The sequence below is a fragment of the Pygocentrus nattereri genome, chromosome 2 (assembly GCF_015220715.1).
Source record: "Pygocentrus nattereri isolate fPygNat1 chromosome 2, fPygNat1.pri, whole genome shotgun sequence".
NCBI lineage: Eukaryota > Metazoa > Chordata > Actinopteri > Characiformes > Serrasalmidae > Pygocentrus > Pygocentrus nattereri.
The window spans coordinates 28,083,337-28,109,564 of NC_051212.1; the positions used below are offsets into that span (position 1 = coordinate 28,083,337).

Below are 26,228 nucleotides of genomic sequence, written 5' to 3' on the forward strand. Positions count from 1 at the left end.
TGCCAGTACAACAGACGGTGGAGTAGCAACAACATTCAGTCTTCCCACAACATTAGAGGTAGAGAAAACATCACCAACCTGGGAAGCAACAACACAGGATGCAGGAACAACCACACCTGTCTTAGAAACAACTATAGCACATGATTGTACAACAACACCTGGTGTGGAAGTAACCTCACTGGATTCAGCCACTACATCCAGTGACACTGCCACAACAGACAGTTCAGAAGCAGTAACACTGACATCCATCATAACGACAGCAGAGACAGAAACAACCATAAATAATTTGGCTACAACTACACATGACGGAGGAACAACTACACAAGTGTTTGATATAACTACACATGAAGCAGGTACAACAGAAGTTGTTTCTGAAACAACACCAGATGTTGTCACAACATCTAGTGTTCATGCCAGTACAACTGATGGTGTAATAGCAACAACATTCATTCTTCCCACAACAACATCCAAACCAGAAACAACAGCAATGACATGGGAACCGACAACACAAGTTGCAGGAACAACCACCCTTGTCTCAGAAACAACTATATCACATGATGGTACAACAACACCTGGTGTGGAAGTAACCTCACTGGATTCAGCCACTACATCCAGTGACACTGCCACAACAGACAGTTCAGAAGCAGTAACACTGACATCCATCATAACGACAGCAGAGACAGAAACAACCATAAATAATTTGGCTACAACTACACATGACGGAGGAACAACAACACAAAGGTTGGATATAACTACACATGAAGAAGCTACAACAGAAGTTGTTTCTGAAACAACACCAGATGTTGTCACAACATCTAGTGTTCATGCCAGTACAACTGATGGTGTAATAGCAACAACATTCATTCTTCCCACAACAACATCCAAACCAGAAACAACAGCAGTGACATCGGAACCGACAACACAAGTTGCAGGAACAACCACCCTTGTCTCAGAAACAACTATATCACATGATGGTACAACAACACCTGGTGTGGAAGTAACCTCACTGGATTCAGCCACTACATCCAGTGACACTGCCACAATAGACAGTTCAGAAGCAGTAACACTGACATCCATCATAACGACAGCAGAGGCAGAAACAACCAAAGAGAATTTGGATACAACTACACATGATGGAGGAACAACAACACAAAGGTTGGATATAACTACACATGAAGAAGCTACAACAGTAGCTGTTTCAGAAACAACACCAGATGTTGTCACAACATCTAGTGTCCATGCCAGTACAACTGATGGTGTAATAGCAACAACATTCATTCTTCCCACAACAACATCCAAACCAGAAACAACAGCAGTGACATGGGAACCGACAACACAAGTTGCAGGAACAACCACCCTTGTCTCAGAAACAACGATACCACACGATGGCACAACACCTGGTATGGAAGTAACCACATTGGATCAAGCCACTACATCCAGTGACACTGCCACAACACACAGTTTAGAAGCAGTAACACTGACAACCTTCATAACGACAGCAGAGGCAGAAACAACCAAAGAGAATTTGGATACAACTACACATGATGGAGGAACAACAACACAAAGGTTGGATATAACTACACATGAAGAAGCTACAACAGTAGCTGTTTCAGAAACAACACCAGATGTTGTCACAACATCTAGTGTCCATGCCAGTACAACAGATGTTGTAGTAGCAACAACATTCATTCTTCCCACAACAACATCCAAACCAGAGACAACAGCAGTGACATGGGAATCGACAACACAAGTTGCAGGAACAACCACCCTTGTCTCAGAAACAACGATACCACACGATGGCACAACCACAGCAGATTTGGAAAGAACAACATTGGATTCAGACACTACATACAGTGACACTGCCACAACACACAGTTCAGAAGCAGTAACACTGACAACCATCATAACGACAGCAGAGGCTGGAACAACCAAAGAGAATTTGGATACAACTACACATAATGGAGGAACAACAACACAAAGGTTGGATATAACTACACATGAAGAAGCTACAACAGTAGCTGGTTCAGAAACACCAGATGTTGTCACAACATCTAGTGTCCATGCCAGTACAACAGACGGTGGAGTAGCAACAACATTCAGTCTTCCCACAACATTAGAGGTAGAGAAAACATCACCAACCTGGGAAGCAACAACACAGGATGCAGGAACAACCACACCTGTCTTAGAAACAACTATAGCACATGATGGTACAACAACACCTGGTGTGGAAGTAACCTCACTGGATTCAGCCACTACATCCAGTGACACTGCCACAACAGACAGTTCAGAAGCAGTAACACTGACATCCATCATAACGACAGCAGAGGCAGAAACAACCAAAGAGAATTTGGATACAACTACACATGATGGAGGAACAACAACACAAAGGTTGGATATAACTACACATGAAGAAGCTATAACAGTAGCTGTTTCAGAAACAACACCAGATGTTGTAACAACATCTAGTGTCCATGCCAGTACAACAGACGGTGGAGTAGCAACAACATTCAGTCTTCCCACAACATTAGAGGTAGAGAAAACATCACCAACCTGGGAAGCAACAACACAAGTTGCAGGAACAACCACCCTTGTCTCAGAAACAACGATACCACACGATGGCACAACAACACCTGATGTGGAAGTAACCACATTGGATCAAGCCACTACATCCAGTGACACTGCCACAACACACAGTTCAGAAGCAGTAACACTGACAACCATCATAACGACAGCAGAGGCAGAAACAACCAAAGAGAATTTGGATACAACTACACATGATGGAGGAACAACAACACAAAGGTTGGATATAACTACACATGAAGAAGCTACAACAGTAGCTGTTTCAGAAACAACACCAGATGTTGTCACAACATCTAGTGTCCATTCCAGTACAACAGACGGTGTAGTAGCAACAACATTCATTCTTCCCACAACAACATCCAAACCAGAAACAACAGCAGTGACATGGGAACCGACAACACAAGTTGCAGGAACAACCACCCTTGTCTCAGAAACAACGATACCACACGATGGCAAAACCACAGCAGATTTGGAAAGAACAACATTGTATTCAGACACTACATACAGTGACACTGCCACAACACACAGTTCAGAAGCAGTAACACTGACAACCATCATAACGACAGCAGAGGCAGGAACAACCAAAGAGAATTTGGATACAACTACACATAATGGAGGAACAACAACACAAAGGTTGGATATAACTACACATGAAGAAGCTACAACAGTAGCTGTTTCAGAAACACCACATGTTGTCACAACATCTAGTGTCCATGCCAGTACAACAGACGGTGGAGTAGCAACAACATTCAGTCTTCCCACAACATTAGAGGTAGAGAAAACATCACCAACCTGGGAAGCAACAACACAGGATGCAGGAACAACCACACCTGTCTTAGAAACAACTATAGCACATGATGGTACAACAACACCTGGTGTGGAAGTAACCTCACTGGATTCAGCCACTACATCCAGTGACACTGCCACAACAGACAGTTCAGAAGCAGTAACACTGACATCCATCATAACGACAGCAGAGACAGAAACAACCATGAATAATTTGGCTACAACTACACATGACGGAGGAACAACTACACAAGTGTTTGATATAACTACACATGAAGCAGGTACAACAGAAGTTGTTTCTGAAACAACACCAGATGTTGTCACAACCTCTAGTGTTCATGCCAGTACAACTGATGGTGTAATAGCAACAACATTCATTCTTCCCACAACAACATCCAAACCAGAAACAACAGCAGTGACATGGGAACCGACAACACAAGTTGCAGGAACAACCACCCTTGTCTCAGAAACAACTATATCACATGATGGTACAACAACACCTGGTGTGGAAGTAACCTCACTGGATTCAGCCACTACATCCAGTGACACTGCCACAACAGACAGTTCAGAAGCAGTAACACTGACATCCATCATAACGACAGCAGAGACAGAAACAACCATAAATAATTTGGCTACAACTACACATGACGGAGGAACAACTACACAAGTGTTTGATATAACTACACATGAAGCAGGTACAACAGAAGTTGTTTCAGAAACAACACCAGATGTTGTCACAACATCTAGTGTCCATGCCAGTACAACTGATGGTGTAATAGCAACAACATTCATTCTTCCCACAACAACATCCAAACCAGAAACAACAGCAGTGACATGGGAACCGACAACACAAGTTGCAGGAACAACCACCCTTGTCTCAGAAACAATGATACCACACGATGGCACAACACCTGGTATGGAAGTAACCACATTGGATCAAGCCACTACATCCAGTGACACTGCCACAACACACAGTTTAGAAGCAGTAACACTGACAACCTTCATAACGACAGCAGAGGCAGAAACAACCAAAGAGAATTTGGATACAACTACACATGATGGAGGAACAACAACACAAAGGTTGGATATAACTACACATGAAGAAGCTACAACAGTAGCTGTTTCAGAAACAACACCAGATGTTGTCACAACATCTAGTGTCCAAGCCAGTACAACAGACAGTGTAGTAGCAACAACATTCATTCTTCCCACAACAACATCCAAACCAGAGACAACAGGAGTGACATGGGAACCGACAACACAGGTTGCAGGAACAACCACCCTTGTCTCAGAAACAACGATACCACACGATGGTACAACCACAGCAGATTTGGAAAGAACAACATTGGATTCAGACACTACATCCAGTGACACTGCCACAACACACAGTTCAGAAGCAGTAACACTGACATCCATCATAACGACAGCAGAGGCAGAAACAACCAAAGAGAATTTGGATACAACTACACATGATGGAGGAACAACAACACAAAGGTTGGATATAACTACACATGAAGAAGCTACAACAGTAGCTGTTTCAGAAACAACACCAGATGTTGTCACAACATCTAGTGTCCAAGCCAGTACAACAGACAGTGTAGTAGCAACAACATTCATTCTTCCCACAACAACATCCAAACCAGAGACAACAGGAGTGACATGGGAACCGACAACACAGGTTGCAGGAACAACCACCCTTGTCTCAGAAACAACGATACCACACGATGGTACAACCACAGCAGATTTGGAAAGAACAACATTGGATTCAGACACTACATCCAGTGACACTGCCACAACACACAGTTCAGAAGTAGTAACACTGACATCCATCATAACGACAGCAGAGGCAGAAACAACCAAAGAGAATTTGGATACAACTACACATGATGGAGGAACAACAACACAAAGGTTGGATATAACTACACATGAAGAAGCTACAACAGTAGCTGTTTCAGAAACAACACCAGATGTTGTCACAACATCTAGTGTCCATGCCAGTACAACAGACGGTGGAGTAGCAACAACATTCAGTCTTCCCACAACATTAGAGGTAGAGAAAACATCACCAACCTGGGAAGCAACAACACAGGATGCAGGAACAACCACACCTGTCTTAGAAACAACTATAGCACATGATTGTACAACAACACCTGGTGTGGAAGTAACCTCACTGGATTCAGCCACTACATCCAGTGACACTGCCACAACAGACAGTTCAGAAGCAGTAACACTGACATCCATCATAACGACAGCAGAGGCAGAAACAACCATAAATAATTTGGCTACAACTACACATGACGGAGGAACAACAACACAAGTGTTTGATATAACTACACATGAAGCAGGTACAACAGAAGTTGTTTCTGAAACAACACCAGATGTTGTCACAACATCTAGTGTTCATGCCAGTACAACTGATGGTGTAATAGCAACAACATTCATTCTTCCCACAACAACATCCAAACCAGAAACAACAGCAATGACATGGGAACCGACAACACAAGTTGCAGGAACAACCACCCTTGTCTCAGAAACAACTATATCACATGATGGTACAACAACACCTGGTGTGGAAGTAACCTCACTGGATTCAGCCACTACATCCAGTGACACTGCCACAACAGACAGTTCAGAAGCAGTAACACTGACATCCATCATAACGACAGCAGAGACAGAAACAACCATAAATAATTTGGCTACAACTACACATGACGGAGGAACAACAACACAAAGGTTGGATATAACTACACATGAAGAAGCTACAACAGTAGCTGTTTCAGAAACAACACCAGATGTTGTCACAACATCTAGTGTCCATGCCAGTACAACAGACGGTGTAGTAGCAACAACATTCATTCTTCCCACAACAACATCCAAACCAGAGACAACAGGAGTGACATGGGACCCGACAACACAAGTTGCAGGAACAACCACCCTTGTCTCAGAAACAACGATACCACACGATGGCACAACCACAGCAGATTTGGAAAGAACAACATTGGATTCAGACACTACATCCAGTGACACTGCCACAACACACAGTTCAGAAGCAGTAACACTGACAACCATCATAACGACAGCAGAGGCAGAAACAACCAAAGAGAATTTGGATACAACTACACATGATGGAGGAACAACAACACAAAGGTTGGATATAACTACACATGAAGAAGCTACAACAGTAACTGTTTCAGAAACAACACCATATGTTGTAACAACATCTAGTGTCCATGCCAGTACAACAGACGGTGGAGTAGCAACAACATTCAGTCTTCCCACAACATTAGAGGTAGAGAAAACATCACCAACCTGGGAAGCAACAACACAGGATGCAGGAACAACCACACCTGTCTTAGAAACAACTATAGCACATGATGGTACAACAACACCTGGTGTGGAAGTAACCTCACTGGATTCAGCCACTACATCCAGTGACACTGCCACAACAGACAGTTCAGAAGCAGTAACACTGACATCCATCATAACGACAGCAGAGGCAGAAACAACCAAAGAGAATTTGGATACAACTACACATGATGGAGGAACAACAACACAAAGGTTGGATATAACTACACATGAAGAAGCTACAACAGTAGCCGTTTCAGAAACAACACCAGATGTTGTAACAACATCTAGTGTCCATGCCAGTACAACAGACGATGGAGTAGCAACAACATTCAGTCTTCCCACAACATTAGAGGTAGAGAAAATATCACCAACCTGGGAAGCAACAACACAGGATGCAGGAACAACCACACCTGTCTTAGAAACAACTATAGCACATGATGGTACAACAACACCTGGTGTGGAAGTAACCTCACTGGATTCAGCCACTACATCCAGTGACACTGCCACAACAGACAGTTCAGAAGCAGTAACACTGACATCCATCATAACGACAGCAGAGGCAGAAACAACCAAAGAGAATTTGGATACAACTACACATGATGGAGGAACAACAACACAAAGGTTGGATATAACTACACATGAAGAAGCTACAACAGTAGCTGTTTCAGAAACAACACCAGATGTTGTAACAACATCTAGTGTCCATGCCAGCAGATGTTTCACAACATCTAGTGTCCATTCCAGTACAACAGACGGTGTAGTAGCAACAACATTCATTCTTCCCACAACAACATCCAAACCAGAAACAACAGCAGTGACATGGGAACCGACAACACAAGTTGCAGGAACAACCACCCTTGTCTCAGAAACAACGATACCACACGATGGCAAAACCACAGCAGATTTGGAAAGAACAACATTGTATTCAGACACTACATACAGTGACACTGCCACAACACACAGTTCAGAAGCAGTAACACTGACAACCATCATAACGACAGCAGAGGCAGGAACAACCAAAGAGAATTTGGATACAACTACACATAATGGAGGAACAACAACACAAAGGTTGGATATAACTACACATGAAGAAGCTACAACAGTAGCTGGTTCAGAAACACCAGATGTTGTCACAACATCTAGTGTCCATGCCAGTACAACAGACGGTGGAGTAGCAACAACATTCAGTCTTCCCACAACATTAGAGGTAGAGAAAACATCACCAACCTGGGAAGCAACAACACAGGATGCAGGAACAACCACACCTGTCTTAGAAACAACTATAGCACATGATGGTACAACAACACCTGGTGTGGAAGTAACCTCACTGGATTCAGCCACTACATCCAGTGACACTGCCACAACAGACAGTTCAGAAGCAGTAACACTGACATCCATCATAACGACAGCAGAGACAGAAACAACCATAAATAATTTGGCTACAACTACACATGACGGAGGAACAACTACACAAGTATTTGATATAACTACACATGAAGCAGGTACAACAGAAGTTGTTTCTGAAACAACACCAGATGTTGTCACAACATCTAGTGTTCATGCCAGTACAACTGATGGTGTAATAGCAACAACATTCATTCTTCCCACAACAACATCCAAACCAGAAACAACAGCAGTGACATGGGAACCGACAACACAAGTTGCAGGAACAACCACCCTTGTCTCAGAAACAACTATATCACATGATGGTACAACAACACCTGGTGTGGAAGTAACCTCACTGGATTCAGCCACTACATCCAGTGACACTGCCACAACAGACAGTTCAGAAGCCGTAACACTGACATCCATCATAACGACAGCAGAGGCAGAAACAACCATAAATAATTTGGCTACAACTACACATGACGGAGGAACAACTACACAAGTATTTGATATAACTACACATGAAGAAGGTACAACAGAAGTTGTTTCTGAAACAACACCAGATGTCACAACATCTAGTGTTCATGCCAGTACAACTGATGGTGTAATAGCAACAACATTCATTCTTCCCACAACAACATCCAAACCAGAAACAACAGCAGTGACATGGGAACCGACAACACAAGTTGCAGGAACAACCACCCTTGTCTCAGAAACAACTATATCACATGATGGTACAACAACACCTGGTGTGGAAGTAACCTCACTGGATTCAGCCACTACATCCAGTGACACTGCCACAACAGACAGTTCAGAAGCAGTAACACTGACATCCATCATAACGACAGCAGAGACAGAAACAACCAAAGAGAATTTGGATACAACTACACATGATGGAGGAACAACAACACAAAGGTTGGATATAACTACACATGAAGAAGCTACAACAGTAGCTGTTTCTGAAACAACACCAGATGTTGTCACAACATCTAGTGTCCATGCCAGTACAACAGACGGTGGAGTAGCAACAACATTCAGTCTTCCCACAACATTAGAGGTAGAGAAAACATCACCAACCTGGGAAGCAACAACACAGGATGCAGGAACAACCACACCTGTCTTAGAAACAACTATAGCACATGATGGTACAACAACACCTGGTGTGGAAGTAACCTCACTGGATTCAGCCACTACATCCATTGACACTGCCACAACAGACAGTTCAGAAGAAGTAACACTGACATCCATCATAACGACAGCAGAGGCAGAAACAACCATAAATAATTTGGCTACAACTACACATGACGGAAGAACAACTACACAAGTATTTGATATAACTACACATGAAGAAGGTAAAACAGAAGTTGTTTCTGAAACAACACCAGATGTTGTCACAACATCTAGTGTTCATGCCAGTACAACTGATGGTGTAATAGCAACAACATTCATTCTTCCCACAACAACATCCAAACCAGAAACAACAGCAGTGACATGGGAACCGACAACACAAGTTGCAGGAACAACCACCCTTGTCTCAGAAACAACTATATCACATGATGGTACAACAACACCTGGTGTGGAAGTAACCTCACTGGATTCAGCCACTACATCCAGTGACACTGCCACAACAGACAGTTCAGAAGCAGTAACACTGACATCCATCATAACGACAGCAGAGGCAGAAACAACCAAAGAGAATTTGGATACAACTACACATGATGGAGGAACAACAACACAAAGGTTGGATATAACTACACATGAAGAAGCTACAACAGTAGCTGTTTCAGAAACAACACCAGATGTTGTAACAACATCTAGTGTCCATGCCAGTACAACAGACGGTGGAGTAGCAACAACATTCATTCTTCCCACAACAACATCCAAACCAGAAACAACAGCAGTGACATGGGAACCGACAACACAAGTTGCAGGAACAACCACCCTTGTCTCAGAAACAACGATACCACACGATGGTACAACCACAGCAGATTTGGAAAGAACAACATTGGATTCAGACACTACATCCAGTGACACTGCCACAACACACAGTTCAGAAGCAGTAACACTGACATCCATCATAACGACAGCAGAGGCAGAAACAACCAAAGAGAATTTGGATACAACTACACATGATGGAGGAACAACAACACAAAGGTTGGATATAACTACACATGAAGAAGCTACAACAGTAGCTGTTTCTGAAACAACACCAGATGTTGTCACAACATCTAGTGTTCATGCCAGTACAACTGATGGTGTAATAGCAACAACATTCATTCTTCCCACAACAACATCCAAACCAGAAACAACAGCAGTGACATGGGAACCGACAACACAAGTTGCAGGAACAACCACCCTTGTCTCAGAAACAACTATATCACATGATGGTACAACAACACCTGGTGTGGAAGAAACCTCACTGGATTCAGCCACTACATCCAGTGACACTGCCACAACAGACAGTTCAGAAGCAGTAACACTGACATCCATCATAACGACAGCAGAGACAGAAACAACCATAAATAATTTGGCTACAACTACACATGACGGAGGAACAACTACACAAGTGTTTGATATAACTACACATGAAGCAGGTACAACAGAAGTTGTTTCTGAAACAACACCAGATGTTGTCACAACATCTAGTGTTCATGCCAGTACAACTGATGGTGTAATAGCAACAACATTCATTCTTCCCACAACAACATCCAAACCAGAAACAACAGCAATGACATGGGAACCGACAACACAAGTTGCAGGAACAACCACCCTTGTCTCAGAAACAACTATATCACATGATGGTACAACAACACCTGGTGTGGAAGTAACCTCACTGGATTCAGCCACTACATCCAGTGACACTGCCACAATAGACAGTTCAGAAGCAGTAACACTGACATCCATCATAACGACAGCAGAGGCAGAAACAACCAAAGAGAATTTGGATACAACTACACATGATGGAGGAACAACAACACAAAGGTTGGATATAACTACACATGAAGAAGCTACAACAGTAGCTGTTTCTGAAACAACACCAGATGTTGTCACAACATCTAGTGTTCATGCCAGTACAACTGATGGTGTAATAGCAACAACATTCATTCTTCCCACAACAACATCCAAACCAGAAACAACAGCAGTGACATGGGAACCGACAACACAAGTTGCAGGAACAACCACCCTTGTCTCAGAAACAACTATATCACATGATGGTACAACAACACCTGGTGTGGAAGAAACCTCACTGGATTCAGCCACTACATCCAGTGACACTGCCACAACAGACAGTTCAGAAGCAGTAACACTGACATCCATCATAACGACAGCAGAGACAGAAACAACCAAAGAGAATTTGGATACAACTACACATGATGGAGGAACAACAACACAAAGGTTGGATATAACTACACATGAAGAAGCTACAACAGTAGCTGTTTCTGAAACAACACCAGATGTTGTCACAACATCTAGTGTCCATGCCAGTACAACAGACGGTGGAGTAGCAACAACATTCAGTCTTCCCACAACATTAGAGGTAGAGAAAACATCACCAACCTGGGAAGCAACAACACAGGATGCAGGAACAACCACACCTGTCTTAGAAACAACTATAGCACATGATGGTACAACAACACCTGGTGTGGAAGTAACCTCACTGGATTCAGCCACTACATCCATTGACACTGCCACAACAGACAGTTCAGAAGAAGTAACACTGACATCCATCATAACGACAGCAGAGGCAGAAACAACCATAAATAATTTGGCTACAACTACACATGACGGAAGAACAACTACACAAGTATTTGATATAACTACACATGAAGAAGGTAAAACAGAAGTTGTTTCTGAAACAACACCAGATGTTGTCACAACATCTAGTGTTCATGCCAGTACAACTGATGGTGTAATAGCAACAACATTCATTCTTCCCACAACAACATCCAAACCAGAAACAACAGCAGTGACATGGGAACCGACAACACAAGTTGCAGGAACAACCACCCTTGTCTCAGAAACAACTATATCACATGATGGTACAACAACACCTGGTGTGGAAGTAACCTCACTGGATTCAGCCACTACATCCAGTGACACTGCCACAACAGACAGTTCAGAAGCAGTAACACTGACATCCATCATAACGACAGCAGAGGCAGAAACAACCAAAGAGAATTTGGATACAACTACACATGATGGAGGAACAACAACACAAAGGTTGGATATAACTACACATGAAGAAGCTACAACAGTAGCTGTTTCAGAAACAACACCAGATGTTGTAACAACATCTAGTGTCCATGCCAGTACAACAGACGGTGGAGTAGCAACAACATTCATTCTTCCCACAACAACATCCAAACCAGAAACAACAGCAGTGACATGGGAACCGACAACACAAGTTGCAGGAACAACCACCCTTGTCTCAGAAACAACGATACCACACGATGGTACAACCACAGCAGATTTGGAAAGAACAACATTGGATTCAGACACTACATCCAGTGACACTGCCACAACACACAGTTCAGAAGCAGTAACACTGACATCCATCATAACGACAGCAGAGGCAGAAACAACCAAAGAGAATTTGGATACAACTACACATGATGGAGGAACAACAACACAAAGGTTGGATATAACTACACATGAAGAAGCTACAACAGTAGCTGTTTCTGAAACAACACCAGATGTTGTCACAACATCTAGTGTTCATGCCAGTACAACTGATGGTGTAATAGCAACAACATTCATTCTTCCCACAACAACATCCAAACCAGAAACAACAGCAGTGACATGGGAACCGACAACACAAGTTGCAGGAACAACCACCCTTGTCTCAGAAACAACTATATCACATGATGGTACAACAACACCTGGTGTGGAAGAAACCTCACTGGATTCAGCCACTACATCCAGTGACACTGCCACAACAGACAGTTCAGAAGCAGTAACACTGACATCCATCATAACGACAGCAGAGACAGAAACAACCATAAATAATTTGGCTACAACTACACATGACGGAGGAACAACTACACAAGTGTTTGATATAACTACACATGAAGCAGGTACAACAGAAGTTGTTTCTGAAACAACACCAGATGTTGTCACAACATCTAGTGTTCATGCCAGTACAACTGATGGTGTAATAGCAACAACATTCATTCTTCCCACAACAACATCCAAACCAGAAACAACAGCAATGACATGGGAACCGACAACACAAGTTGCAGGAACAACCACCCTTGTCTCAGAAACAACTATATCACATGATGGTACAACAACACCTGGTGTGGAAGTAACCTCACTGGATTCAGCCACTACATCCAGTGACACTGCCACAATAGACAGTTCAGAAGCAGTAACACTGACATCCATCATAACGACAGCAGAGGCAGAAACAACCAAAGAGAATTTGGATACAACTACACATGATGGAGGAACAACAACACAAAGGTTGGATATAACTACACATGAAGAAGCTACAACAGTAGCTGTTTCTGAAACAACACCAGATGTTGTCACAACATCTAGTGTTCATGCCAGTACAACTGATGGTGTAATAGCAACAACATTCATTCTTCCCACAACAACATCCAAACCAGAAACAACAGCAGTGACATGGGAACCGACAACACAAGTTGCAGGAACAACCACCCTTGTCTCAGAAACAACTATATCACATGATGGTACAACAACACCTGGTGTGGAAGAAACCTCACTGGATTCAGCCACTACATCCAGTGACACTGCCACAACAGACAGTTCAGAAGCAGTAACACTGACATCCATCATAACGACAGCAGAGACAGAAACAACCATAAATAATTTGGCTACAACTACACATGACGGAGGAACAACTACACAAGTGTTTGATATAACTACACATGAAGCAGGTACAACAGAAGTTGTTTCAGAAACAACACCAGATGTTGTCACAACATCTAGTGTCCATGCCAGTACAACTGATGGTGTAATAGCAACAACATTCATTCTTCCCACAACAACATCCAAACCAGAAACAACAGCAGTGACATGGGAACCGACAACACAAGTTGCAGGAACAACCACCCTTGTCTCAGAAACAACGATACCACACGATGGCACAACACCTGGTATGGAAGTAACCACATTGGATCAAGCCACTACATCCAGTGACACTGCCACAACACACAGTTTAGAAGCAGTAACACTGACAACCTTCATAACGACAGCAGAGGCAGAAACAACCAAAGAGAATTTGGATACAACTACACATGATGGAGGAACAACAACACAAAGGTTGGATATAACTACACATGAAGAAGCTACAACAGTAGCTGTTTCAGAAACAACACCAGATGTTGTCACAACATCTAGTGTCCATGCCAGTACAACAGACGGTGTAGTAGCAACAACATTCATTCTTCCCACAACAACATCCAAACCAGAGACAACAGGAGTGACATGGGAACCGACAACACAAGTTGCAGGAACAACCACCCTTGTCTCAGAAACAACGATACCACACGATGGTACAACCACAGCAGATTTGGAAAGAACAACATTGGATTCAGACACTACATCCAGTGACACTGCCACAACAGACAGTTCAGAAGCAGTAACACTGACATCCATCATAACGACAGCAGAGGCAGAAACAACCAAAGAGAATTTGGATACAACTACACATGATGGAGGAACAACAACACAAAGGTTGGATATAACTACACATGAAGAAGCTACAACAGTAGCTGTTTCAGAAACAACACCAGATGTTGTCACAACATCTAGTGTCCATGCCAGTACAACAGACGGTGGAGTAGCAACAACATTCAGTCTTCCCACAACATTAGAGGTAGAGAAAACATCACCAACCTGGGAAGCAACAACACAGGATGCAGGAACAACCACACCTGTCTTAGAAACAACTATAGCACATGATGGTACAACAACACCTGGTGTGGAAGTAACCTCACTGGATTCAGCCACTACATCCAGTGACACTGCCACAACAGACAGTTCAGAAGCAGTAACACTGACATCCATCATAACGACAGCAGAGACAGAAACAACCATAAATAATTTGGCTACAACTACACATGACGGAGGAACAACAACACAAGTGTTTGATATAACTACACATGAAGCAGGTACAACAGCAGTTGTTTCTGAAACAACACCAGATGTTGTCACAACATCTAGTGTTCATGCCAGTACAACTGATGGTGTAATAGCAACAACATTCATTCTTCCCACAACAACATCCAAACCAGAAACAACAGCAATGACATGGGAACCGACAACACAAGTTGCAGGAACAACCACCCTTGTCTCAGAAACAACTATATCACATGATGGTACAACAACACCTGGTGTGGAAGTAACCTCACTGGATTCAGCCACTACATCCAGTGACACTGCCACAACAGACAGTTCAGAAGCAGTAACACTGACATCCATCATAACGACAGCAGAGACAGAAACAACCATAAATAATTTGGCTACAACTACACATGACGGAGGAACAACAACACAAAGGTTGGATATAACTACACATGAAGAAGCTACAACAGTAGCTGTTTCAGAAACAACACCAGATGTTGTCACAACATCTAGTGTCCATGCCAGTACAACAGACGGTGTAGTAGCAACGACATTCATTCTTCCCACAACAACATCCAAACCAGAGACAACAGGAGTGACATGGGAACCGACAACACAAGTTGCAGGAACAACCACCCTTGTCTCAGAAACAACTATATCACATGATGGTACAACAACACCTGGTGTGGAAGTAACCTCACTGGATTCAGCCACTACATCCAGTGACACTGCCACAACAGACAGTTCAGAAGCAGTAACACTGACATCCATCATAACGACAGCAGAGGCAGAAACAACCAAAGAGAATTTGGATACAACTACACATGATGGAGGAACAACAACACAAAGGTTGGATATAACTACACATGAAGAAGCTACAACAGTAGCTGTTTCAGAAACAACACCAGATGTTGTAACAACATCTAGTGTCCATGCCAGTACAACAGACGGTGGAGTAGCAACAACATTCAGTCTTCCCACAACATTAGAGGTAGAGAAAACATCACCAACCTGGGAAGCAACAACACAGGATGCAGAAACAACCACACCTGTCTTAGAAACAACTATAGCACATGATGGTACAACAACACCTGGTGTGGAAGTAACCTCACTGGATTCAGCCACTACATCCATTGACACTGCCACAACAGACAGTTCAGAAGCAGTAACACTGACATCCATCATAACGACAGCAGAGGCAGAAACAACCATAAATAATTTGGCTACAACTACACATGACGGAGGAACAACTACACAAGTATTTGATATAACTACACATGAAGAAGGTACAACAGAAGGCTTTTCTGAAACAACACCAGATGTTGTCACAACATCTAGTGTCCATGCCAGTACAACTGATGGTGTAATAGCAACAACATTCATTCTTCCCACAACAACATCCAAACCAGAAACAACAGGAGTGACATGGGAACCGACAACACAAGTTGCAGGAACAACCACCCGTGTCTCAGAAACAACGATACCACACGATGGCACAACAACACCTGATGTGGAAGTAACCACATTGGATCAAGCCACTACATCCAGTGACACTGCCACAACACACAGTTCAGAAGCAGTAACACTGACAACCATCATAACGACAGCAGAGGCAGAAACAACCAAAGAGAATTTGGATACAACTACACATGATGGAGGAACAACAACACAAAGGTTGGATATAACTACACATGAAGAAGCTACAACAGTAGCTGTTTCAGAAACAACAACAGATGTCACAACATCTAGTGTTCATGCCAGTACAACTGATGGTGTAATAGCAACAACATTCATTCTTCCCACAACAACATCCAAACCAGAAACAACAGCAGTGACATGGGAACCGACAACACAAGTTGCAGGAACAACCACCCTTGTCTCAGAAACAACGATACCACACGATGGTACAACCACAGCAGATTTGGAAAGAACAACATTGGATTCAGACACTACATCCAGTGACACTGCCACAACACACAGTTCAGAAGCAGTAACACTGACATCCATCATAACGACAGCAGAGGCAGAAACAACCAAAGAGAATTTGGATACAACTACACATGATGGAGGAACAACAACACAAAGCTTGGATATAACTACACATGAAGAAGCTACAACAGTAGCTGTTTCAGAAACAACACCAGATGTTGTCACAACATCTAGTGTCCATGCCAGTACAACAGACGGTGTAGTAGCAACAACATTCATTCTTCCCACAACAACATCCAAACCAGAAACAACAGCAGTGACATGGGAACCGACAACACAAGTTGCAGGAACAACCACCCTTGTCTCAGAAACAACGATACCACACGATGGCACAACCACAGCAGATTTGGAAAGAACAACATTGGATTCAGACACTACATACAGTGACACTGCCACAACACACAGTTCAGAAGCAGTAACACTGACAACCATCATAACGACAGCAGAGGCAGGAACAACCAAAGAGAATTTGGATACAACTACACATAATGGAGGAACAACAACACAAAGGTTGGATATAACTACACATGAAGAAGCTACAACAGTAGCTGGTTCAGAAACACCACATGTTGTCACAACATCTAGTGTCCATGCCAGTACAACAGACGGTGGAGTAGCAACAACATTCAGTCTTCCCACAACATTAGAGGTAGAGAAAACATCACCAACCTGGGAAGCAACAACACAGGATGCAGGAACAACCACACCTGTCTTAGAAACAACTATAGCACATGATGGTACAACAACACCTGGTGTGGAAGTAACCTCACTGGATTCAGCCACTACATCCAGTGACACTGCCACAACAGACAGTTCAGAAGCAGTAACACTGACATCCATCATAACGACAGCAGAGACAGAAACAACCATAAATAATTTGGCTACAACTACACATGACGGAGGAACAACTACACAAGTATTTGATATAACTACACATGAAGCAGGTACAACAGAAGTTGTTTCTGAAACAACACCAGATGTTGTCACAACATCTAGTGTTCATGCCAGTACAACTGATGGTGTAATAGCAACAACATTCATTCTTCCCACAACAACATCCAAACCAGAAACAACAGCAGTGACATGGGAACCGACAACACAAGTTGCAGGAACAACCACCCTTGTCTCAGAAACAACTATATCACATGATGGTACAACAACACCTGGTGTGGAAGTAACCTCACTGGATTCAGCCACTACATCCAGTGACACTGCCACAACAGACAGTTCAGAAGCAGTAACACTGACATCCATCATAACGACAGCAGAGGCAGAAACAACCATAAATAATTTGGCTACAACTACACATGACGGAGGAACAACTACACAAGTATTTGATATAACTACACATGAAGAAGGTACAACAGAAGTTGTTTCTGAAACAACACCAGATGTCACAACATCTAGTGTTCATGCCAGTACAACTGATGGTGTAATAGCAACAACATTCATTCTTCCCACAACAACATCCAAACCAGAAACAACAGCAGTGACATGGGAACCGACAACACAAGTTGCAGGAACAACCACCCTTGTCTCAGAAACAACTATATCACATGATGGTACAACAACACCTGGTGTGGAAGTAACCTCACTGGATTCAGCCACTACATCCAGTGACACTGCCACAACAGACAGTTCAGAAGCAGTAACACTGACATCCATCATAACGACAGCAGAGACAGAAACAACCAAAGAGAATTTGGATACAACTACACATGATGGAGGAACAACAACACAAAGGTTGGATATAACTACACATGAAGAAGCTACAACAGTAGCTGTTTCTGAAACAACACCAGATGTTGTCACAACATCTAGTGTTCATGCCAGTACAACTGATGGTGTAATAGCAACAACATTCATTCTTCCCACAACAACATCCAAACCAGAAACAACAGCAATGACATGGGAACCGACAACACAAGTTGCAGGAACAACCACCCTTGTCTCAGAAACAACTATATCACATGATGGTACAACAACACCTGGTGTGGAAGTAACCTCACTGGATTCAGCCACTACATCCAGTGACACTGCCACAACAGACAGTTCAGAAGCAGTAACACTGACATCCATCATAACGACAGCAGAGACAGAAACAACCATAAATAATTTGGCTACAACTACACATGACGGAGGAACAACTACACAAGTGTTTGATATAACTACACATGAAGCAGGTACAACAGAAGTTGTTTCAGAAACAACACCAGATGTTGTCACAACATCTAGTGTCCATGCCAGTACAACTGATGGTGTAATAGCAACAACATTCATTCTTCCCATAACAACATCCAAACCAGAAACAACAGCAGTGACATGGGAACCGACAACACAAGTTGCAGGAACAACCACCCTTGTCTCAGAAACAACGATACCACACGATGGCACAACACCTGGTATGGAAGTAACCACATTGGATCAAGCCACTACATCCAGTGACACTGCCACAACACACAGTTTAGAAGCAGTAACACTGACAACCTTCATAACGACAGCAGAGGCAGAAACAACCAAAGAGAATTTGGATACAACTACACATGATGGAGGAACAACAACACAAAGGTTGGATATAACTACACATGAAGAAGCTACAACAGTAGCTGTTTCAGAAACAACACCAGATGTTGTCACAACATCTAGTGTCCATGCCAGTACAACAGACGGTGTAGTAGCAACAACATTCATTCTTCCCACAACAACATCCAAACCAGAGACAACAGGAGTGACATGGGAACCGACAACACAAGTTGCAGGAACAACCACCCTTGTCTCAGAAACAACGATACCACACGATGGTACAACCACAGCAGATTTGGAAAGAACAACATTGGATTCAGACACTACATCCAGTGACACTGCCACAACACACAGTTCAGAAGCAGTAACACTGACATCCATCATAACGACAGCAGAGGCAGAAACAACCAAAGAGAATTTGGATACAACTACACATGATGGAGGAACAACAACACAAAGGTTGGATATAACTACACATGAAGAAGCTACAACAGTAGCTGTTTCAGAAACAACACCAGATGTTGTAACAACATCTAGTGTCCATGCCAGTACAACAGACGGTGGAGTAGCAACAACATTCAGTCTTCCCACAACATTAGAGGTAGAGAAAACATCACCAACCTGGGAAGCAACAACACAGGATGCAGGAACAACCACACCTGTCTTAGAAACAACTATAGCACATGATGGTACAACAACACCTGGTGTGGAAGTAACCTCACTGGATTCAGCCACTACATCCAGTGACACTGCCACAACAGACAGTTCAGAAGCAGTAACACTGACATCCATCATAACGACAGCAGAGACAGAAACAACCATAAATAATTTGGCTACAACTACACATGACGGAGGAACAACTACACAAGTGTTTGATATAACTACACATGAAGCAGGTACAACAGAAGTTGTTTCTGAAACAACACCAGATGTTGTCACAACATCTAGTGTTCATGCCAGTACAACTGATGGTGTAATAGCAACAACATTCATTCTTCCCACAACAACATCCAAACCAGAAACAACAGCAATGACATGGGAACCGACAACACAAGTTGCAGGAACAACCACCCTTGTCTCAGAAACAACTATATCACATGATGGTACAACAACACCTGGTGTGGAAGTAACCTCACTGGATTCAGCCACTACATCCAGTGACACTGCCACAACAGACAGTTCAGAAGCAGTAACACTGACATCCATCATAACGACAGCAGAGACAGAAACAACCATAAATAATTTGGCTACAACTACACATGACGGAGGAACAACAACACAAAGGTTGGATATAACTACACATGAAGAAGCTACAACAGTAGCTGTTTCAGAAACAACACCGGATGTTGTCACAACATCTAGTGTCCATGCCAGTACAACAGACGGTGTAGTAGCAACAACATTCATTCTTCCCACAACAACATCCAAACCAGAGACAACAGGAGTGACATGGGAACCGACAACACAAGTTGCAGGAACAACCACCCTTGTCTCAGAAACAACGATACCACACGATGGCACAACTACACCTGATGTGGAAGTAACCACATTGGATCAAGCCACTACATCCAGTGACACTGCCACAACACACAGTTCAGAAGCAGTAACACTGACAACCATCATAACGACAGCAGAGGCAGAAACAACCAAAGAGAATTTGGATACAACTACACATGATGGAGGAACAACAACACAAAGGTTGGATATAACTACACATGAAGAAGCTACAACAGTAGCTGTTTCAGAAACAACACCAGATGTTGTAACAACATCTAGTGTCCATGCCAGAACAACAGACGGTGGAGTAGCAACAACATTCAGTCTTCTCACAACATTAGAGGTAGAGAAAACATCACCAACCTGGGAAGCAACAACACAGGATGCAGGAACAACCACACCTATCTTAGAAACAACTATAGCACATGATGGTACAACAACACCTGGTGTGGAAGTAACCTCACTGGATTCAGCCACTACATCCATTGACACTGCCACAACAGACAGTTCAGAAGCAGTAACACTGACATCCATCATAACGACAGCAGAGGCAGAAACAACCATAAATAATTTGGCTACAACTACACATGACGGAGGAACAACTACACAAGTATTTGATATAACTACACATGAAGAAGGTACAACAGAAGTTGTTTCTGAAACAACACCAGATGTTGTCACAACATCTAGTGTTCATGCCAGTACAACTGATGGTGTAATAGCAACAACATTCATTCTTCCCACAACAACATCCAAACCAGAAACAACAGCAGTGACATGGGAACCGACAACACAAGTTGCAGGAACAACCACCCTTGTCTCAGAAACAACTACATCCCATGATGGTACAACAACACCTGGTGTGGAAGTAACCTCACTGGATTCAGCCACTACATCCAGTGACACTGCCACAACAGACAGTTCAGAAGCAGTAACACTGACATCCATCATAACGACAGCAGAGGCAGAAACAACCAAAGAGAATTTGGATACAACTACACATGATGGAGGAACAACAACACAAAGGTTGGATATAACTACACATGAAGAAGCTACAACAGTAGCTGTTTCAGAATCAACACCAGATGTTGTCACAACATCTAGTGTCCATGCCAGTACAACTGATGGTGTAATAGCAACAACATTCATTCTTCCCACAACAACATCCAAACCAGAGACAACAGCAGTGACATGGGAATCGACAACACAAGTTGCAGGAACAACCACCCTTGTCTCAGAAACAACGATACCACACGATGGCACAACCACAGCAGATTTGGAAAGAACAACATTGGATTCAGACACTACATACAGTGACACTGCCACAACACACAGTTCAGAAGCAGTAACACTGACAACCATCATAACGACAGCAGAGGCTGGAACAACCAAAGAGAATTTGGATACAACTACACATAATGGAGGAACAACAACACAAAGGTTGGATATAACTACACATGAAGAAGCTACAACAGTAGCTGGTTCAGAAACACCACATGTTGTCACAACATCTAGTGTCCATGCCAGTACAACAGACGGTGGAGTAGCAACAACATTCAGTCTTCCCACAACATTAGAGGTAGAGAAAACATCACCAACCTGGGAAGCAACAACACAGGATGCAGGAACAACCACACCTGTCTTAGAAACAACTATAGCACATGATGGTACAACAACACCTGGTGTGGAAGTAACCTCACTGGATTCAGCCACTACATCCAGTGACACTGCCACAACAGACAGTTCAGAAGCAGTAACATTGACATCCATCATAACGACAACAGAGACAGAAACAACCATAAATAATTTGGCTACAACTACACATGACGGAGGAACAACTACACAAGTGTTTGATATAACTACACATGAAGCAGGTACAACAGAAGTTGTTTCTGAAACAACACCAGATGTTGTCACAACATCTAGTGTTCATGCCAGTACAACTGATGGTGTAATAGCAACAACATTCATTCTTCCCACAACAACATCCAAACCAGAAACAACAGGAGTGACATGGGAACCGACAACACAAGTTACAGGAACAACCACCCTTGTCTTAGAAACAACGATACCACACGATGGCACAACCACAGCGGATTTGGAAGGAACAACATTGGATTCAGAGACTACATACAGTGACACTGCCACAACACACAGTTCAGAAGCAGTAACACTGACAACCATCATAACGACAGCAGAGGCAGAAACAACCAAAGAGAGTTTGGACACAACTACACATGACACAGGAACAACCACACAAGATTTTGGCATAACTACACACGAAGCAGTTACAACAGTAGTTGTTTCTGAAACAACACCAGATGTCATCATGACCTCTAGTGTCCGTGCCAGTACAACAGATGGTGTAGTAGCAACAATATTTACTCTTCCCACAACATCAGAGGCAGAAACAACATCAGCGACCTGGGAACCAACAACAAATTTTGCAGCAACAACCACTGCTGTCTTTGCTACAACTATACCACACGATGGCACAACTGCTGCCACAATAGACAGTTCAGAAGCAGTAACATTGACACCTTTCCTATCTACATCAGAGACAACCACAGAGAACTTGGATAAAACTACACATGATATAGAATCAACAACACAAGAGTTTCATATAACTACACCTGATGCAGGCACAACAATAGCTGGTTATGAAACAACACCAGATGTAGTAACACCTAGTGTCCATTCCAGTACAACAAATGCTATAGTAACAACAACATTCAATCTTCCCACAATATCATCAGAATCAGAAACAACAGCAGAGAGCCTTGAACCAACAAAGAGTGCAGTCACAACCGCAGCTGCCTTAGAAACAACTACACCACATGATGGCACAACAACAGCTGATTTGGAAATAACCACATTAGATACAACCACTAGACCCAGTAACTCTGACACAACAGACAGTTCAGAAGCAGTAACATTGACAACTATTAGAACTACATCAGAGTCAAAAATAACAGCAGAGAATTTGGATACAACTACACGTGATTTAGGATCAACAAGAGAACAGTCTGATGTAACTACCGAAGATACAAGCACACCAGCAGCTGCTTCTGAAACAACACCAGATGGAGTCAGAACATCCAGTGTCCATGCAAGCACAACAGATGGATTAGTAACAACAATATTCACTCATCCCACAACAACATCACAAGCAGAAACAACACAGGGTGCAGGCACAACAACTTTCTTAGAGACAACAACACCAGTTAAAAGCACTACAAGTACTGGCTTGGATCCAATAACAGAAGCCGTTGGCTGTGAAACAACCACACTGGCTTCAGTCACTACACCCACTGAATCTGACACAACAGATGGTTCAGAAACAACTACTTTGATGCCTATTATAACTACATTAGAATCAGAAACAACAATAGAGGACTCGGATACAACTACACATGATACAGGCAGAACAGCATCTGTTTTTGAAACAACATCAGATGTTTCAATAGCAGTAACATTCATTCCTTCCATGTCTATATCACCTTCAAGCACGCACATGCCTTTTACGACTACATCAGGTGCAGAAACAACAATTAATAATTTGGCATCAACAGTATTGGATCAAACAATGGAAGGCTCAGGTAGAACTACACCTGCTACAGGAATGCCAACTGTTGACCCTTCAATTACGACAGTTATTTCAGAAATCACCACAGACGTTTTTTTCACTACGTCTTCAATTAGTTTGGAAACAATGACATCATATCCAGGGATAACAACATATGCTCCTGTCACTGTGACAGACATTTCAGAAACTACCACGGAAAGCCCCTTTTCAACTACATTAGATGCAAGAACAACAACAGAATTCTCTGAAATGACTACTAGGATCACAGAAGAGATTTCAGAATCAACTACACACAATTTGCCATCAACTACATCAGACACTTTCTTAACAACTCATGACTCTGCCACAACAACAGAGTTGTCAGTAGCAACTACGTTTAGACCTCTCTCAACTACAGTTGCAGACACGACAGAGGGCTTATACACAACGATACTGGGTGCAGGCATATCAACCAGTGCCTCTGCCACGACCACAGCTGATTTAGAGGGAACTACATTTAGTCCCCTCACAACTATATCAAATGCAGAAATAACATTTGAGATCTTGGAAACAACACCATCAGTTACAGGCATGACATCCAGTGACTCTTTTACAACAACGGATCATTTAGAAGTAATAATTACATCGGAGGCCCCTCTTATTTCAACAACTAATACTGTGTTGTCTAGTACTACAACACAAACTACTGCAAGCACAAAATCTCCTCTAGAGTGTGAAAATGGAGGAACTCCAAATCCAACCCACAATAACTGCCTCTGTCCCCCTGGTTTCACTGGAAGAATATGTAACACTGTTGAAGCTGAAATCAAACCACCAGGTCTGTGAAAGAATGCCTTTTATAAAATTCTTATTTAGTTTTTTTACATAGCTTCCCTGTCTGTTTATATAGTCACTGTCTTGGTGTATCCCTGTTTTGCTCAGTTTAGTGTTTTTTTTCTGCTTTTAAACACGAACTCATTTAATCAGATATTTACCTATTTAAGTATCTGTGTGTGTTCAAGCAGGGAAAATCTTCGCTTTGCAGAACAGAGGTACTCTAGAACCAAGATTGAGAACCAATGTGTTGTTACAGCTCCTAAAGACAGGAAATTATTAGTCTTTTATGAGAAGTGTTGCTATATTTTAAACATAAATAAGCAATGATATTTAATTTAATATGAATATGACATAGGATGGAGAAATATGTTTTCTTGGTGATAAACTAAATCTCCAAGAGTTTCTATTCTATATATTTAGTATTAAAGTTTACATCACATTTGTTCTGCCTAGTTTGATCTTTTCCCAAATCTTTTAAATGTTTTAGATATGATTGAAAGGTCAGCCATTGCTGAAGTAGAAGTGAATAAAGAGTACCTCCCTGAATACGATGACCCATTCTCAGTTGAATACCAAGATTTTGTAACAATCTTCAAAAACCAGGTAAGTTAAGAAGATTGTATTC

General features: G+C 42.5%; 3 protein-coding genes across 4 annotated transcripts in view; 1 reads left to right on the forward strand and 2 right to left on the reverse strand.

Annotated features, from left to right (window-relative positions):
- Positions 1–5,671, reverse strand: LOC119262260. Its single transcript, XM_037533573.1, has 2 exons — positions 5,224–5,671; positions 1–4,914 (listed from the first exon to the last, which is right to left on the reverse strand). The coding sequence occupies exons 1-2, from the start codon at positions 5,635–5,637 to the stop codon at positions 4,303–4,305; spliced, it is 1,026 nt and encodes a 341-aa protein (XP_037389470.1). The 5' UTR covers positions 5,638–5,671; the 3' UTR covers positions 1–4,302.
- LOC119262254 lies at positions 1–9,410 on the reverse strand. 2 transcript variants are annotated; one of them, XM_037533553.1, is made up of 2 exons: positions 9,077–9,410; positions 1–7,396 (listed from the first exon to the last, which is right to left on the reverse strand). In XM_037533553.1, exons 1-2 carry the CDS (start codon positions 9,376–9,378, stop codon positions 5,767–5,769), a joined length of 1,932 nt encoding a protein of 643 aa, XP_037389450.1. In that variant the 5' UTR covers positions 9,379–9,410; the 3' UTR covers positions 1–5,766. The 2 variants fall into 2 exon arrangements, with proteins under 2 accessions (XP_037389450.1, XP_037389443.1); XM_037533546.1 differs by lacking the exon at positions 9,077–9,410 and adding an exon at positions 7,841–8,178.
- muc3a (mucin 3A, cell surface associated) overlaps positions 7,441–26,228 on the forward strand; it is a 24,632-nt gene continuing 5,844 nt past the window's right edge. Inside the window, exons 1-3 of the mRNA XM_037533544.1 lie at positions 7,441–7,592; positions 19,563–25,604; positions 26,091–26,206. Coding sequence (XP_037389441.1) covers positions 19,586–25,604; positions 26,091–26,206 — 6,135 coding nt within the window. The 5' untranslated portion in view covers positions 7,441–7,592; positions 19,563–19,585. The remainder of the gene's footprint in view (positions 7,593–19,562; positions 25,605–26,090; positions 26,207–26,228) is intronic.